This window comes from Megascapheus bottae, unplaced genomic scaffold (genome assembly GCF_031878675.1).
Source record: "Megascapheus bottae isolate mThoBot1 unplaced genomic scaffold, mThoBot2.hap1 H_3, whole genome shotgun sequence".
Taxonomy (NCBI): Eukaryota; Metazoa; Chordata; class Mammalia; order Rodentia; family Geomyidae; genus Megascapheus; species Megascapheus bottae.
Genome location: NW_028327860.1, coordinates 585479 through 603646, shown reverse-complemented (window position 1 = coordinate 603646; position 18168 = coordinate 585479). Strand labels below are relative to the sequence as shown.

Here is an 18168-nt window from a genome sequence, read left to right as displayed (position 1 = left end):
CTGTATTATGATAATGATCACCTCACTCAGGCTGCACCATTACTTCTACTGACAGGTGTGAACAGACTGTCTGATCCAGAATAAAATATGCGGAGCCAGATTACAAACCCGATCTAGTAGGCATAATGAAGCCTAGCTAAGTGCAAGGCTCGCATCTGTAATCCTAGTTAGTGGAGAGGCAGGAGTCAGGAGGATCACAGCTGGAGGCCAGCCGGGGCAGAAAAGTTTGCAAGACCTATTCCCAAATCATAGCTAGGCAAGGTGACCTGTTCTTGTCATCTTAGCTAGGTGGGAGGCTGGATCTGTGAGGACTTGGCTCCAGGACAGTCTAGGAAGGAAAGATGCCACCTCAACAAAAGAATGTGGTATGATCGTATGTGTATGCCTTTCTAGCTGTGATAGAAAGCCGAGAACAGGAGGATTGTGGTCCAGACCTGGCCCCATCTCAAAAATTAACACTGGGCTGGGAGCATGGCCCAGTGGTCGAGTGCTTCCCTAGCATGCATGAAGCCCTGGATTCAATTCCCCAGTACCAAATACACAGAAACAAAACCAGAAGTGGTGCTGTGGCTCAAGTGGTAGAGAGCTAGTCTTAAGCAAAAGAAGCTCAGGGACAGTGCCCAGCCCGAGTTCAAGCCCCAGAACTGGGGGAATAAAAAAGTGAGGGGGGGTTGTTTGAGGTATACCTAAGTAGTACAATGGCTGCCTAACAAGTACAAGGCCTGAGTCCAAACCTCAGTACTGCCAAAACAAACAAACGAACAAAAAACCAAGTCTATAAATAATGTGGCATGGTACCATATACAACAGAGATTTTTTCAAAGGTGAAGGATTCTTCTCTGCCTGAAACAAAGTAAGTCAATTCCATCATTACCCTCTGTCTGGCTCACTGGATTGCTGCTGGTCCTTTGTGGATGGTGACTAACTCTCTCTCCACCTTTAGGGCCTGATTCCAGTTTTAGGATTAGGACTTCCAAGTCCGACATGACAGCCACATGTCCGAGACAGAGAGAGAGCTCCACGGGGATGATGCTATTGATGTGTATCACTAGAGAGCGTTCGAAGTCCAGCACTGAGAGCTCCTCGCTCATGACCTGACACTTCAGAGTAAACAGAAAGAGCTGATTGGTGCAGCCCACAAGGAGGTCCCCTTTCACAGGGCAGCAGCAGATGCACAAGGGTGCCTCAGCCAGCGGGATCTCCACGATGGACATCTGGTCCCTGAAGGCCTCGCTGACAGGAGCCTCCATGCTGTGCCCCACCATCCGGACGCACACACGAGAGCTCTCGCTCCTTTTCCTCCTCCAGTTTACGTATGCACGCACACATGTGGCTCCGTGCTTCTCTTCAATCATTACCAAATAGTCTCCTGAAAAGGAAGTGAGACTGAGCTAGGCTTTGTAATCAAACAGAACAGCTTTCTTCGCTGGCCTGAGATGAAACACATGCATCACCGGCCCAAAGACTATGAGAAGTCCAACCGCAGGCGACGGCACCAGTACTCGTAATTCATGAGGCCGGAGGTTCTGAGATGCAACCTCTCATCATCTGTTAGCTCACGAGAGCCTGCTCATTATTTCTGTAGCAGAAGGGAATTTACACGCCATTCCCCAGGTAAACTCTAACTGCATCCTGTGGCCTCACCGGTACTGCTCCTGGACAGTGCTACTGACAAAAATGCTCACCATGGCTTGTGTCTTAGTTACACAAACTTAGTATAGATAAAGTCACTCACTGTTAAATAGAAAATGACACTTGACTTCCCACCAAGTCACAACTTTGAAACAGCCAAGTTGTACACTTACTTTATTTACAAATCTAAACAAAACAGCAACCAAATTCTCTGGGATTTGTTGCTGTTGTTTGGTTTTAGCTAAGAAAACAACGAAGATTTGTCATGGGAAGTCAAAACAATAGAAGCAGAAATGAAAAGCATAATATTACCTCTTTGAAGCCTCATCTTAACAATAATGTCCACGGGCTGCCCAGGATAATTTCCTCTATCTAAATATGGACTGTGAAACATGAGCCATGATTTATTCAACATTCCTCTAGTGAAGTATGTGTTCATACTTACAGGTCTTATTCCCTAGCAAATATTTCTGTGCATGTGTGAATACCAAAAGGCTGTGTCAATGGCACAGGTTCTCAATGGTGGAAGACAGTAGGGACAAATTAATGGGGACTACTAGGTTGCTGTCATAACTAGCTAACAGGAAACCCTGGTTCTGGCAGTGCTGTGAACCCATCTGCTCCCCCACCTCATCAGCAGGGAGCTCTCAGCCAGTCCTCCTGTCCACATACACATGTGCGTGCACACACACACACACACACACACACACACACACACACAGCCTCAAATAAGTTTCCCTTATCGACAAGGTTCACATCTCAAACCCATCCTTCAAAATTTCTACTCATCCAATGCCCCCAACGGAAGAAAAGCTTTCAGCTGATGAAAGGAGAAAAATCTGACGATGACTTTCTGCTTGGGTAGGAGAGCACAGCATTTCCAGTAAATGTAAATATGTGAATTCTGTTTTTTGGTGTCTGTGAAACAATGGGCACTAACTTCCCATGAGCAGGAAGAGAGCAGAAATGAAATGCTAAGAAATGGAAGATGAGTTTTCTGGCTATCAGGACAGCCAGGAGTCTGCACAAAATGTTTGGGTATGCACAGGTTAAAAGAAGCTGTACCTACAGTTAAAGTTCAACTGGGCACAGAGGTTACCCTTGAGGGACAGGACCCATGATGTGTAGGCCTTCCTTCTCACATGACTTCTGAACTACTTTAGGGTAACCAGCAGGCTTATAAAACCATCTTTGTTCTTCTGGCCTCGCACCAGGGTGGTTATCTGCTCCTTGTGGTTCCTGTGCCAGAAAGGCTCTGGTCAGCAGTGCAATCCTGGCAAAACAGTGAACCCACCTCAATGGTGGTCCCACTCCAGAGAAGCTAAGGCTGCACCTGTGCAGACGAGGCCTGCCCCCCTCCCCAAGTCAGGTAAGGGGTTCATGCATCGCCTGCCACTTCAGAAACGACACAGATTCTCCCTCTCAGCATAGTTCCACTTCTCCCACGAACACAATCTGAAATGGCTGAATTAACGATCTGGTAAAAGACCTTGAAGGGGAAAATTCCTATGCCTAAAAGAGGGCAGGGTGGAGGAAAGTATCATTTTCTAAAAAGTGGAAAACTAGCCAAGAACCAATGACTCCGGCCTAATCCCCAAGCCTCTTACCCCAATTAAACAGCAAAAGGCCGGAGGGGAGCCCTGGCTCAAGGGGCACGGGAGGAGCAGAGCCAGCTGAGCGAGATCTCAGCGGAGGCCCTAGGTCCAAGCCCAGCACGGGCGCCAGAAAAGGGGGCCGAGGGCACGGGAACGGCCCTTCCCCGCGTGAGACCGGTCTCCACTCCACACACGAGCCCTCAGGCACCGCACGCGGCTCGGCACGGCCTCCTCCACTGGAAGGGTCGAGCGGCCCGCGAGGCTCCGCCCGGCCCGGCCCCGGCCCGCCACTCACCGGGCTCGCTGTAGACCAGGCGCCGCACCGAGCCGAGCGTGGAGAAGGCGCAGCGGGGCCGGCACAGCTCCTGGCCCGCCACCGCGAACGCCTCCACCCGGCAGCCCGCCGCCACGAAGAGCGCGTCCGGGGCCCCGCAGCAGAGGCGCTCGGGCTCCAGGGTGCAGGGCACCACCTGCTGCGACCCGAACGGGTGCAGGTTGTAGAGGTGCACCATGGCGGGCGGCGGCGCGAGGAGACCCGCCCAGGCCCGCCGAGACCCCGCGCCGCCCGCCGCCCGCCGCCGCCGCCCGGCGTCCCGACCGCGGCTTCCGCGCCGTCACGTGAGCCGCGCCCAGCCCGCCGCCCCGCCTCTTAAAGGGGCCGCGCCCGCCGCCCCGCCTGCCGGCCGCCCCGCCTCCCCGCCGCCCCGCCTCCTGCACGCCCCGTCTCCCCGCCTCCCGGCCGCCCCGCCTCCCGGCCGCCCCGCCTGCCCACCGCCCCGCCTCCCGCACGCCCCACGCTCCGAGTCCCGTGAGGCTGACCGGCGCACACAGTGGCTACGCCCGCCGACCGGGAGCGGGGGACCCGCTGCCGCTCCACGCCGGAGCCCCGGGCCCTCCGCAGCGTCCTCGGGAGTCGACCCAGGCCCGGCCCGGGAGACCGGAGGCTCAGCCGGGGCGGCGGGGCCATCGCCCCGGCACGCAGGCCGCCCCGGGGGCGGCGCCGGTCTCCCCGCAGGGCTCCCTAAGGCCGCCGGCTGGTCCCAGGCGGGAGCGGTCAGAGCCGGGGCGGTGGGTGGGGGGTGGGGGTGCGGAGCAGGGCCTGGACGTGATCCGGGATTTCCAGGGCACCTGTGACCGGGTGAACCCGCCCGTGTAGAGCGGAGAGCGAGCTGTGAATGGCAGCGCGGAGGTGGAGGTTAAGACACGCGCGCACGCGCACACACACACACACGCTCAGAGCCCCAGTACCGCCTCCCCACCGGAGGAGGAAAGCCCTCATAACCCGGGGCCCGGGGCCGCGGCCGGCGGGAGCCGGGGCTTCGCGCACACCGGGCCAGCACGCTTACCACCCGGCCGCCCCCTGGCCTGGGCTTCACATTCTGGGGGCCCTCCCGCATCTCCGTGGAAACGGACATCCTCTTTCCCTCCACTTCTCCCTGGGTCAGGAAAACACAAATGGGGGCTAATCGCTGTGCCCACACGACGTTCGGAACGGAATTGTTTCTCTTACCAAAAAACTAGGACGTCAGAAGGAATTAATTCAGAGAATGTCTTGGAACCAAGGAACAAATTGCCACGGGAAGCTGTTGGGGAGACACATGGCTGGGAAAAGGAATGGAAGGGCCCTCGGCGGGGCGCTCGGCAGGGTCCCTGGAACAGAATTCTGCTAACCTCTCTGCACCCAGGAGGCCAGCAGGGAGGAAAAGGCAAAGTGACCTGGCTTGGGAATGACCTCATGTATGCACAGACTGAAATGGAGCTTTGCAATAGAGACATTTCCCAAGAGGACTTGGACAGAGTAGTAAATGAGTTACATTTTCTGTTCTCAAGACATTATCTTCACCCTATTTATATAATTTTTAATCTCTCAAATATTTTCTTAAAGGCCTTTATTAAAAATTAAAATTTTGATTTTTATTCGTGTGGTGCCACTTACTGTATTTTTTCTTTGTTGCTTTGTATTTTTTTTTTCTGTGGATTTCAGTGAGACTTCTATTTTCACTCACTAGCTGAAATTGCCTGATCAGGGGGAACACTATTAGTCTGGAATTAGGAAAGGAGGATTTTGTTTGTAGGCATTTGGGGATAGTTACTCTTCTGCAGTGGCAAGGGAAAAATATGTATGTAATTTTATTATTAGGACTTTTGAGCTCTCTTATGCAAAGCATCTAGAATTTGTAATGACTCCCCAGTTGTCTGAGTTTTTTTTTTTTATATCACTCCTGGGGTTTAGGTGCTGTTCCTGGGCCTTTGTTCTCAAGGCTAGTGCTCTACTACTTGAGCCACAGCACCACTTCTGGCCTTTTCCGAATAGTTTATTGGAGATAAAAGTGTCATGGACTTGCCTGCCTGGGCTGGCTTCAAACTGTGATCTTTAGAGCTCAGCCTCTTGAGTAGCTAGGATTACAGGCGTGCGTCACCTGTGCCTGCTTTGGTTATCTTTTTCATAGATTTCTACTTTAATTTTTGGTTTGTTTTGATTTTTGAACTCAAGACCTTATGTTTGCTAGACAGACTACCACAAGTTTTTTTTTTTTAATTGTTATTTTTTGAATAGGGTCTTTAGCTTTAGCCTGCCTTGAACCTTGTTCCTCATACTTATCCCTCAAGTGCTGTGGCGATTACAGGCATGAACTATGACATGACTTATGTTAATCAACTAACTAGTGACTATTTCCTATTAATCTGAATTTTTTATTCTAACCTACATCATCAATGCTTTAATGTTTATCTTAGGGACATTTTTTTTTTTTTTGCCAGTCCTGGGCTTGAGCTCAGGGCCTGAGCACTGTCCTTGGACTTTCTCAAGGCTAGAGCTCTACCATTTGAGCCTTAGCACCACTTCCGGCTTTTTTCTATGTATATGGTACCAAGGAATCGAACCCTGGTCTTCGTGCATGCTAGGCAAACACTTTAACCAGTAGGCCAAACTCCTGGCCCCTATCTTAGGGACATTTTCATCTTCTCTTTAACCCAGCACCTTATCAAACATCTGAAAAATGAAAAATTTATTTACTAAAGTGTTACAAAATTTGCATTTTGATTGGCTTGTTTAATACATATTTGCTAATTACAGTGCAAATTATCAGTGATTAATATGTGATAAAGCAATAGGATGTTAATATACTAAAACTAAAAACTCATCTGTCCATGAGCTTGAGTCTTTTGGAACTTCTAGTTCCTTTAGAATGTTTTCTTTGTTCTTAAATTTGAAAAACATGGTTTTCTTTGGTTTTCTTTTCCAAGTTTTAAACTCTTTCTGAAGGTACTACTCAGGAGGCTGAGATCTAAGGACTGTGATTCAAAGCCAGCTGGGCAGGAAAGTCTGAAATGCTTATCTCCAACGCATCGTCAAAAAGCCAGAAGTAGAGCTATGGTTCCAGTAGCTGAGTACTACCCTTGAGCAAAAAGCTAAGGGACAGACCCAGGCCCAGAGTTCCAGCCCCAGTACTGGTGTGAATGCATGCATATACAAACAAACAAACAAACAAACATCTCAGAATACCTGAGAAGTTCAACTTCAACTATAGCAATTATAGGGTACAATTGTTACAATTGTTTTTTGGTGAGTTGTGCTGTAGTTCCCTGCATTTAAAAATATGTATTATGTCAAAAGAACATGTACAGCTGAAAACTTGGTCTTTTAATTTTCTTGCCACAAAGGAATTAGAGGAATCATCACTAATCCTTTGCAATAGTCACACACATACATACACACACACACACACACACACACACACACATACACACACAAAGCAACTACTTGTAAATATTTAGAATTAAACGTAAAGCTATATTTGGAGTGGTACTGAAGATCTGAGCAAGGACCCTAGGCAGAAGGCAAAGAAGGCAGACCTCAGGGAGCAACTTCTGGACTTGGTGTGTGAGTCAAAGCCTACAGGAAATGCTTATCTCCTGGGAAAGTGCTGTGTGAACCCCAGTATCACACACTTCTCTGGGTGGGAGTTGAGACTGGACTGTCTTGCTCCTGGATTTGAAACAAGTTAGTCTGCTTCAAGGACATGCCCCTGGGAAAAGACTGACTTCTGGAAACTGTTATTCTGGTATTGGAAATTACTATTCTGCTGATTGAACTGCTGATTGAAATTAGGCCTTAATCAATCAGATTTCTTTTGAAGTGCTAAAGAACTTACTAGACAGTAACTCTATAAGGGTAAAAGTAATAATAATGAGAATATTTACTGTTATTTCTGGATACCATGCTCTAGATACTCTATGTTATTAAGAAGAATTTTACTGAGCAATGATTTTACATCACTTCTGCCCTGTTAGCTGTCTTTTACCTAGGATTCTGCCCCTGGATCTGTAGAGCCTAATTAAATGTAAGGAAACTTCAACTTCATGGTGGTCTCCAGAAACTCTGAGTCACCCAGCCCTTTGTGACCCACTGCATGATGGCACCGGGCTTTTACCGAAGACATTTTCTTTTTCTTTCTTTCTTTTTTTTTTTTTTTTTGCCAGTCCTGGGCTTAAGCTGAGCCTGAGCACTGTCCTTGGACTTTCTCAAGGCTAGAACTCTACCACTTGAGCCTCAGCACCATTTCCAGCTTTTTTTTTTTCTATTTATGTGGTACCGAGGAATCGAACCCTGGTCTTCGTGCATGCTAGGCAAGCACGCTACCACTAGGCCAAACTCCTGGCCCCTACCTAAGACATTTTCTGCACCAACATCCTCAGCTGTCACTACTGAAAATTCTCTCCCTCTGATCTTTAACCTCCATTTGGATGAAAGAAGAAAACCAAGTCAAAACGCATCATACTTTCTGATTTTCTTAGTGTTTGACAAAAACTTGAGGTTTTGTATTGAAGCTAGGCTTCCAAGCACTTGGATCCTTTTTATTTTTTCCTCCAAAGTTTTCAAAATTTGACTTTGCAAAGTATAAGAAACGTTTAATAATTGTGAGAATTTGAGTATGCATTATTAGCTAGCAAAAGATATTAAGGATTGTTTTATGATTAACTTTGCTAAGTGATATAAGGGCCTTTTAGTTATACAAGAAAATATTCCCTTCATGTAACCCTTCTATTAATTACAATAAAAAATATATGAAAAAAAAGAGAAAATATCCCTTGTTTTTAGAGACAGTAGTGAAGGTGGATTGGGAATGAGGCTGGAGTGGGAAAAAGGGGACATACCACAAGGAGTTGAACATACACCATTCTTGGAGTTCATGCTCACTGACTCACACAGGCATGTGACAACATCTCAAGTTTGCCTTAAGGTTGCAGGTATGTAACCTGAAACATATTGGGAGGTGAGTAGATGCCGGAGTTTTGGATTCTCCTTCCTTATCACTCTTACCCAAATATTCCAGTGAACTCTATTGGTTTCCTTAGCTTTGTCACCTCATCATAATCTCCTATCAGGGCACAATATTTTATTCCAATTATCAACTGTTTCTGTTTTTATCCACCGCAATCCATTCTCCACACAGCTGACAGAATGAAACCTTCTAAGACTGGAGCAGACCATCATGTTCTGGTTTCCAAAGTCCAATGGCTGTCCATTACATTAAGACCCAAATTCTACTATAAGGTGGACATTCCAGTGGAATCTGGCCTCCTTTACCCTTTGTGTGGCAATGATTGTCTTTACTCATCCATCAGCCCTGCTATTCTGCAGCTCCTTTTCCATTTACAATTGCTCCTTTTTCAGAAAATATTATCTAGTATGATAACTTCGGCAACAGTTTAACCACGCAAGTACATATTGCACTTGGTTTTTTAAAAAGCAAAAACAACCAAGAATGATAATATGAAAGGGGATTGAAGTTCAGCTGGTGGTGGCTCCGGAATGCAAAATGCTTGACCACAGGGAGAAAAGTTTTAACCTAAACAACTCATTTTACTTTACATGCCAAGTTCTTTGGCCTTGGGACAGTCATTACTCAAAAATCTTAAGTGTTGAAAGAATTGTAATCTCCCATTTGGATTTTATCTTTCAGTTGAAAGAACATGGCTTCATTCATGGTACACATAAAACGTTATCAATGTGCGCATTTTTCTGGCATATGTTTCAAGCATGTACTTAGAATCTGCACTCAAAGGTTGATCTGCATTGCCATGTTTCCCAGTGGGAAAGTAAAATACTTGAAATACGGTTATGATATTGTTAAACATTCTTTTGTTTGGTGGCACAAAGTAATACATTCAATTCTATCATTGAGGGGGAGCAGCTAGGACTGCAACTCAGTGGCAGATGGATCAAGGGATCCATCTCAAGCTTCACACCTTCACATGTGTGGCAGGCGTGCATACGCACACACCCCCTACACCTGTCATCCCAGCAGATGGAGTGAACAAAGCCCCCTTTGAAGTATGTTGGCCTCCTGTCATGTTCTGCTGCAGTACTATCTCCACACCTCAACTTGTGTGTGAGTGTGCTGGTGTTCAGGCTCCAGCCCAGGGTCTGGGCGCTGTCCCTCAGTGTCTTCCACTCACGGCTAGCCCTCTACCACTGGAGCCACACCTCCACTTTGGGTTTTTTGCTGGTTATGGGAGATAAAGGGTCTCATGGCTGTCTTACTTGAGCTGGCTTCCAACTGCTGTCCTCAGTCTCGGCTGACTCTAGGCTCTGCCATACCCCCGGCTCGGGCGGCTCCCCGGGTACAGCGCGGTGCCCGCGGGCCCTGCATGGAACAGGAGGGGGGGGGTGTCTGCGCCCTGGCCTTGGGGTGGGATGGGGGTGAGGACGGGGTGGGGAGGTGGGGTGGGGGGTCTGCACCCTGGCCTTGGGGTGGGGTGGGGGTGAGGACGGGGTGGGGAGGTGGGGGTGGGGGGGTCTGCGCCCTGGCCTTGGGGTGGGGTGGGGGTGAGGACGGGGTGGGGAGGTGGGGTGGGGGGGGTCTGCGCCCTGGCCTTGGGGTGGGGGTGAGGACGGGGTGGGGAGGTGGGGGTGGGGGGGTGGGGGGGGTCTGCGCCCTGGCCTTGGGGTGGGGTGGGGGTGAGGACGGGGTGGGGAGGTGGGGTGGGGGGTCTGCACCCTGGCCTTGGGGTGGGGTGGGGGTGAGGACGGGGTGGGGAGGTGGGGTGGGGGGTCTGTGCCCTGGCCTTGGGGTGGGGTGGGGGTGAGGACGGGGTGGGGAGGTGGGGTGGGGGGTCTGCGCCCTGGCCTTGGGGTGGGGTGGGGGTGAGGACGGGGTGGGGAGGTGGGGTGGGGGGGGGTCTGCGCCCTGGCCTTGGGGTGGGGGTGAGGACGGGGTGGGGAGGTGGGGGTGGGGGGGTGGGGGGGGTCTGCGCCCTGGCCTTGGGGTGGGGTGGGGGTGAGGACGGGGTGGGGAGGTGGGGTGGGGGGTCTGCACCCTGGCCTTGGGGTGGGGTGGGGGTGAGGACGGGGTGGGGAGGTGGGGTGGGGGGTCTGTGCCCTGGCCTTGGGGTGGGGTGGGGGTGAGGACGGGGTGGGGAGGTGGGGTGGGGGGTCTGCGCCCTGGCCTTGGGGTGGGGTGGGGGTGAGGACGGGGTGGGGAGGTGGGGTGGGGGGGGGTCTGCGCCCTGGCCTTGGGGTGGGGGTGAGGACGGGGTGGGGAGGTGGGGGTGGGGGGGGTGGGGGGGGGTCTGCGCCCTGGCCTTGGGGTGGGGGTGAGGACGGGGTGGGGAGGTGGGGGTGGGGGGGGTGGGGGGGTCTGCGCCCTGGCCTTGGGGTGGGGGTGAGGACGGGGTGGGGAGGTGGGGGTGGGGGGGGTGGGGGGGTCTGCGCCCTGGCCTTGGGGTGGGGTGGGGGTGAGGACGGGGTGGGGAGGTGGGAGAGGGGGGGGTCTGCGCCCTGGCCTTGGGGTGGGGTGGGGGTGAGGACGCGGTGGGGAGGTGGGGTGGGGGGCCTGCGCCCTGGCCTTGGGGTGGGGTGGGGGTGAGGACCGGGTGGGGCGGGAGCCGCCTCGTTCAAGGTCAGGGTCAGCCACGCCGGCCTGAGGCGTGAACAAACCAGCCAGCTGCGGGAGGAGAACCGCGAAGGCCTCGGGAGGACGTTCGAGGTCGGAGGGCCTCGTTCGGCCCGGCTTCGCCCGAAAGCCAGGCGGGCGGCGGGAGGCCAGGCCGGGCGGCGGCCCACCGCGCCGAGGGCCCCTGAAGGCGGAGCTCATTCCGCGGGAGACCCCACCAGGCACCGCGGCGGGTGAGGGCCGGGCAGGCCTCGGGGAGGGCGGAGAGGGCGTCGCACGCGCGCGCCGGGCCCGCGGACACCGCCGGGCGCGCTCACCCGCCGCGTGGTTTTCCCGCGCGCCGCCCGGGGGGCGGGGAAGAACCCGGATGGAACCGCCCCGGAGTCCCCGGCCCCTCCCACCGCCTTTGAATCGCAGAGCGGGGCGGGGTTGCACTGCCTTCAGCACGCTGATTGGCTCCTCGCTTCAGGATCCTCCTTGCGATTGGACGCCCCGAGTGCCAATCACAGAGCGTCGCTGGTCTCTCAGACTGTGGCTAGAAGGAGACGGCGTCGACGTCTGAGGAGCCGCGCCGCGTCCCCGTCCTCGGCCCGGCGTTCCCGTCCTGTCGGAGGCTTCAGGGCGGCGAGGCCCGGACAGAGGCTCCCCGAGGCGGCTGGGGAGGACCCGGGGCTGCCGGCGAGCCTGTCGTCACCCGGCTCTGCGCCATGTCGTGGATGTTTAAGAGGTGAAGGGGCTGGGCCTGGCGGCGTCCCCGCGTGAACCTGACCTTCGCTGCGGTTCATCCGCGCTCCCCGGGCGGGCTCGGCCCCGTGCCTTGCGCGGCGCGCGGGCGGCCTCGGGGAAACGAAAGGAAAACACGGCTCCGGCCGCGGTCCGTGGGGGGGTCGGGGCCGGGGGGGGCGGGGGCCGGGCTGCGGGCCCCTGCACGCCCGCGGAGAGGACGCCCACCGTGCGGCCGGGCGCCCCGGGCCGGCCCCGGGCGGCGCACGGGAAGCCGTCCGCAGGCACCGACTCGCCAGGAGAGCCGGGGAGAGGCCGGCGCCCGCGGCTCGCCCGGCTGCGGCGCAGGCCCAGCTCGCCGCCAGCACCGCGGATCGAAGCCGGCCCGGGCGGCGGCACCATCCTGGAGACGCTGATGTCCAGGGGACCACCGGGGTGTCGGAAGCGGAGCCGCGGCTCGGCTGGTACCGTGCCAGCCTGCAGAAAGAAAAAAAACGCAGAGGGAGCGTGCAGGGCCCCAGGGTGCGCACTCGCGCACCACACGGAGCGGGAGACTTCCCGAGGGCGCCCACCGCCCAGAGTGGGGCTTAGGCCCATTCTGCGGTCCTGATCACGAAGGGGTCGGCTGCAGGGCCGTGGTACCGGGCCTGACGCCCTCGTTCAGTGTTCCATGATGTCATACTTTGGAAGCCTGAGTAAGACATCTTCTGTTGGTCATGAATGCCAGGTAAAAAAACAAAAACAAAACCACCACCTATGAACGTGGTTTCTGTGAGTCTCTGGAGATCACGTGTCATTGAAATGTTGGCACATTGTTTCCCACTGAAATAGATGGTCTTCCCTGCGGAAGAGATCTGTGAACAGGACAACGTCTTTTCCTTTAGAATAGGAGCAGAAGTGTGGTAGAAGTGGCAGTGCCGACTGGATGCCTGTCTCATTCATTCAGTTCCAGTCTTAGCTAGAAGAGTTACTCCATTTGCTGGGATTTCAACCGAAGATTTCATTTGCTGGAATAATGTGAGGAAACTGCTGGTCTTAGAGAAATGAGAAGTAGTTGTTCAATACCATACATTTTCTGTGCTTTTTTTTTTTTTTTTTTTAAGCAGGGATCCTGTTTGGAAGTACTTGCAGACTGTCCAATATGGAGTCCATGGAAATTTTCCACGCCTCTCATATCCAACTTTCTTTCCACGTTTTGAATTTCAAGATATTATTCCTCCAGATGACTTCCTAACCAGTGATGAAGAGCTAGATTCAGTTTTATTTGGAACACTGAGAGGTCATGTGGTTGGGCTACGCTATTACACAGGAGTAGTGAGTATAAAAGTAGATACTAAATAAAGCGGTAATGCATTTATAGTATTAACCTGTCAGTCAAGAATATGTGCCATCATTTATTCTACTACAAGTGAAGCCAGAGAAGAATTACCTTCTTTGGCTCATCTTTTACATTTCTATCATGCTTATGGTATACAGACCACTTTTGCCTGTTTTATCATTTGATTTTTACAGTAATGCTGAGGTAGCACACAACTGAGAAAATGAAAGTTCAAAGATTTGTCCCCAGATTTGTGCACAGATTCTATGTGTTAAATGTAGAAATGACTTTCCCTTCTGTACCTGAGCACACATTTTGATTTTTGTTTTATTTCATTATTATTAGTATAATAATAAGTGTATGTTTGTGCACTTGTATGTGCATATGCCAGTCCTGGGGCTTGAATTCAGGGCCTGGATGCTGTCCCTGAGCTTCTTTTTCTAAAGGCTGGTGCTCTACTACTTGAGCCACAGCTCCACTTCTGACTGCTTTGGTAGTGTAGTGGAGGTAAGAATCCTTGAAAGACTTTTCTGCCTAGGCAGACTTTGAATCACAGTCCTCAGATCTCAGCCTCCTAGGATTATAAGCTTGAGTCATTAGTGCCTGGCTTTTCTGATTCTGTTGTTTTTAATGTCTCTTCCCCAGTTTTTTTTTTGTTTTTTTTTTTTTTGTTTTTTTTTTTTTGCCAGTCGTGGGCTTGAGCTCGGGGCCTGAGCACTGTCCTTGGACTCTTCCCCAGTTTTTAATTAGGAAATGGCATGAAATAAGTTGGAGGCTAGATATATTTTTTCCTCATGACTTATAAATGCTTCTTCCCCCTTTTTAGATTCTGGAGAACCAACCTGCTTTGGGTTTAAATCACAACTATGCTACTTATTAGATCTGTGACTTTGGGCAAGTTACTCAACTTTTCTGTACTTTAGTGTCTTTGTATATGAAATGGGAATAATGATGATTGCTAGGTCTTCAAAACTCCATCTGTGCAGTCAGTGTACTTTGAACAGTAAATGCTTGATAAAGGTTAACTTAGGCTGTTGGAAATTTCAGGTAGTAAGAATCTGATAATTAGATTTAACTGTAACTTTCAAATATTAAGGATTTGTTAACTTCCTCAGTGAATATAATTAGGAAAGTCATAGAGGAAAAATCATTAAATATATTAAGTAGTTTTAGTTTAAGTCCAGGTTTTTGTTATATAACTTTTTAGTACAGAAATCTCAGACTGAAAGCTATTATTTTATCATCTTTATATTGATAATATAACAATGTTTGTTCATATTTTAATTAGGTTAATAATAATGAAATGGTCGCATTACAACGAGAGCCCAATAACCCGTACGATAAGAATGCGATCAAAGTGAACAATGTGAATGGAAATCAGGTTGGCCATTTAAAGAAAGATCTTGCAGCTGCTTTGGCCTCTATCATGGACAACAAATTAGCACAAGTGGAAGGGTAAGGGACTCATAGTTTAGTTTTGATAATTGTGATTGGTAGTTACCCTTGAGCAAAAGGTTTTTTACACCCACAATGGTCTTGTAACAGTTTTTATCACTGTGCCTCTAAACATATGCTCAGCTTGCTTATCAGCCTCTGTTTTCCAGTCATCAAACATCTGTCCCTCCTTTTCCTATTAAATTATTGCCATGGAGAAAGAAAAATAGACTTTGGTTTCCATACTAGGAAGTATACTCCATCTCTTCAGGTCTTTTCCTTGCATACATTTGGGATTTGGGGGGTGTTTGTTTAAATCAGAGGTTGAACAACTGGTAGCCTGGGATCTGGGTAGGTGAGGTTTATTTTACCTGTACCATGTTTGAAGAGCTTTTTACTTTGATGGTCTGAATGTAGACATTTTGTGTTTCCTACATAATGTTGTCTAAATATAAGTTACTCATGAAGACATTTCTTTCAATAAGAGGAAGATCTCAATTCCACATAGTGTTAGTTTGTTGGAACGTAGAAGTAGCGATTCCTGTAGATATATTTCTAGCTGTTCCACCATGCAGGGTGGGGGACGCAGGGCTAGGGAGACCTGGTACTGTGGGCCTTGCGCTCTACCTTGGCTATTTTGCTCAAGATTGATGTTCTACCACTTATGCTATAACTCTAACTCTTGCTTTCTGCTGGTTAATTGAGTGTCTCAAAATTATCTACCTGGCTGGTTTCAAACCATGATGCTCAGCTTCTAGCCTCTTGAGTAGCTTGCCCTTTCATTTCTTAAAACTTTCTGGTTACTTAAAAAAAAATTAGGTATTTGTGTTTAATGTTCTCTATTTTAATCTGTGGGATGTTTGTGTGTTCTAATGTCTGGGATAGCCATACCCTGCTCCCAGATGGATTTGAAGAATAAATACATGCCCAGCAGTGTTTGACTTGGTTTTTGTCTTACTCCGTTTATGATTTTTAGACATGGAGATGGGAATTTTTAGTGAATTTGTAGCAAGTCCTTACAAATCAGTCCTTACTCTCCTGGCAGAATGACTTACTCCTGTATTCTGAGCTTCACTTTCTCTAGTAAATGTACTCCTTTTTATTTGACAGCCTTGTTTGTAAAGAAGTTCTCTTTGTATTTTAAAACTACCCCATTTTCTCAGTTTAATCTGGTATTATACATTGTAGGAAACATGTTTCCTTCTGATAGTTGCTGTTGTGTTTCTTTCCTTTTTTGATCTTTTGAGTTTCCCCAGCTATTCCCTTCTTATTTAATTTCCATGTAGCCTTTGACTAGTATACTTGGAATATTTAACAGATTGTTCATTAGGATAAAAAATAACTTCTAATTTTTCATATTTTTCTCTCCCAACTACACAACAGGGTAGTTCCTTTTGGTGCAAACAATGCTTTTACAATGCCCTTGCATATGACTTTTTGGGGAAAGGAAGAAAATAGAAAAGCAGTTTTAGATCAGTTGAAGAAACATGGATTTAAATTGGGTCCAGCACCAAAAAGTAAGTTTAGGGTTTAACTTAATATTATTTTGACATTGTAAGAGGAAAGAATTATGAAACATTTATTTTCTTTAGAGTTTGGCTAAATTTAACTTGTTCTGTAAGCTCCAAGTTATAACCTCTTGTTTTTTTTTTTTTTTTGCCAGTCCTGGGGTTTGAACTCAGGGCCTGGGCACTATCCTTGGACACTTTTTGCTCAAGGCTACTGCTCTGCCACTTGAGCCACAGCACCATTTCTGGCTTTTTCTGTGTATGTGTAATGTGGTACCAAGGAATCGAACCCAGGACTTTGTGCATGCTAGGCAAGCACTCTATTACTAGGCCATGCTCCTGGCCTATATACTCTTTTGAGTCTTCTAAGGAAATCTCTTGACTTTTATTTTGTTTTTCTTTTGAAATACAGGTAGAGTCATTTAATGGTCAGATTTTGAGAAATGCATCATTTTATGGTTTTGTCATTGTGCTAACATCACAGAGTACTCACACAAAATCCAGGGGCAGTGTTGTCACTAGACCTGCAGTCTTAGTAAGTCCTCATCATACATCAGCTCTCATTGATTGAAATGAGAATGCTGCAAGTATACTCACATGTACTCATACGTGCACCAACAACTCAAGGAGATCCCACGTGCCTCCTTTAATTTCCTTCAATGCTAACGTCATGATTGGAATGTTCTTTTTAATTTTAAAAAGTAAAGAAATTTCCCAATAGGAAATGAAAAAGAATTGTTTGTTGACAAGATTTTATTCAAATAATGTGAAATGATTTTTAACAATTTTTTGAATGATCTATTATTTAAATTTTTTGCAGTTATTTTATAGTTCTGAGGCTCTGACTAGGATTCTCTTATGTATACTTCCCCCATATGTGGACTGACAAGCACGTTACACCCCCTCCTCCCATCCCTGCCCCATCTAGCTTCTTTATTGGTTGAGTTGGTATCTTTTGAACTTTTTGCCTGAGCTAGGTTTAGAACTCCAACCTCCTGATCGCCACCTCCTTAATAGTTAGAAATATAGGCAAGAGTCACTATACCTGGCCGTAGCTTTAAAAGTATTTTTTTTTAGGCCTAGAATTGTAGCTTAGTGATAAGGAACAAGCCTAAACTTATTTTTTTCTTTTTCTTCTTTTCATGGTTCTAGGGATTTGAACTTAGGGCCTCACCTGTATTTGGCAGGTACTCTACCACTGGAAGTCCTCTTTGGGAATTTTTAATATATTAGCATGAAGCTTATGTTTTCTTATTTCCTTCTCTTTCATTTGGTGACTTTATCATTTCCATTTATAAATTATAGCTTTAGGATTCAGTTTGGAAAGTGGTTGGAACTCTGGAAGAGCTGGACCAAGCTATAGTATGCCAGTTCATGCTGCAGTACAGATGACAACTGAACAGGTTTGGCTATTTATTTTTTTTACTTTTTTTTTGTCGGTCCTGGGGCTTAAACTCAGGGTCTGGGCGCTGTCCTTGGGTTCTTTTTTGCTCATTGCTAGCACTCAATCACTTGAGCGACAGCTCTACTTTTTGTTTTTTAGTGGTTAATTATAGAAGAATTGCATGGGTTTTTCTGGCCAGGTTGCTTTGAACTGAGACCTTCACATCTCCTGAGTAGCTAGGATTATAGGCACGAGTCACTGGTTCCTGGCTCCTCTTTTATTTTGTATGGTAATCTAAAGTGATTTTTAAATGTCGAAAGTGGTGTTTATAAGATAAATATGTACGCATTAATATCCATGATCTTCAGATGTGTTGTTGAGATAATAATGAAACTAGGCATATTAGCTAGAGTATACATGTGGTCATTTGCAAACATTATCTAGAAAGCATTGGTAAAGAGAACAGTCATCCCTTGATATTCACAGAGAGTGGTTCCAGGATTCCTAAGTCTGTTAATCTAAAATGGCATGGTATTTGTATATAACCCACAGGCATTCTCCCAAATACTGGACTCTTCTCTTTCCAAATTTCTTGTATTACTAATGTACTGCCATGCTGTTCAGGGGATGGTGACAAGAGAGTATGTTATGTGCTTAGTACAGGCAAGATCATTGT

General features: G+C 48.6%; 2 protein-coding genes across 10 annotated transcripts in view; one reads left to right on the top strand and one right to left on the bottom strand.

The window, feature by feature from the left end:
• The window catches only part of LOC150038932 (BLOC-2 complex member HPS3-like), a 36064-nt gene extending 26182 nt beyond the window's left edge, over positions 1-9882 (bottom strand). For 3 of the 5 annotated variants that reach the window (XR_016534589.1, XR_016534588.1, XM_090328215.1), the window contains exons 1-2: positions 3523-3787; positions 875-1369 (exon numbers count right to left, since the gene is read on the bottom strand). Coding sequence is in view for 3 of the 5 variants with exons in the window: in XM_090328215.1 (XP_090184341.1) it covers positions 875-1369; positions 3523-3739 (712 nt within the window). In the remaining 2 variants the exon portion in view is untranslated. Of the gene's footprint in view, positions 1-874; positions 1370-3522; positions 3788-9774 lie in introns of those variants that run through there. The other 2 variants (XM_090328216.1, XM_090328214.1) reach the window with 2 other exon arrangements.
• Positions 9883-11663: 1781 nt separating this feature from the next.
• The window catches only part of LOC150038931 (DNA-dependent ATPase/E3 ubiquitin-protein ligase HLTF), a 32382-nt gene continuing 25877 nt past the window's right edge, over positions 11664-18168 (top strand). For 2 of the 5 annotated variants that reach the window (XM_090328210.1, XM_090328208.1), the window contains exons 1-5: positions 11664-11852; positions 12955-13162; positions 14455-14621; positions 15984-16117; positions 17414-17511. In XM_090328210.1, the coding sequence (XP_090184336.1) occupies positions 11833-11852; positions 12955-13162; positions 14455-14621; positions 15984-16117; positions 17414-17511 (627 nt within the window). In that variant the 5' untranslated portion in view covers positions 11664-11832. Of the gene's footprint in view, positions 11853-12388; positions 12866-12951; positions 13163-14454; positions 14622-15983; positions 16118-17413; positions 17512-18168 lie in introns of those variants that run through there. The other 3 variants (XM_090328209.1, XM_090328206.1, XM_090328211.1) reach the window with 2 other exon arrangements.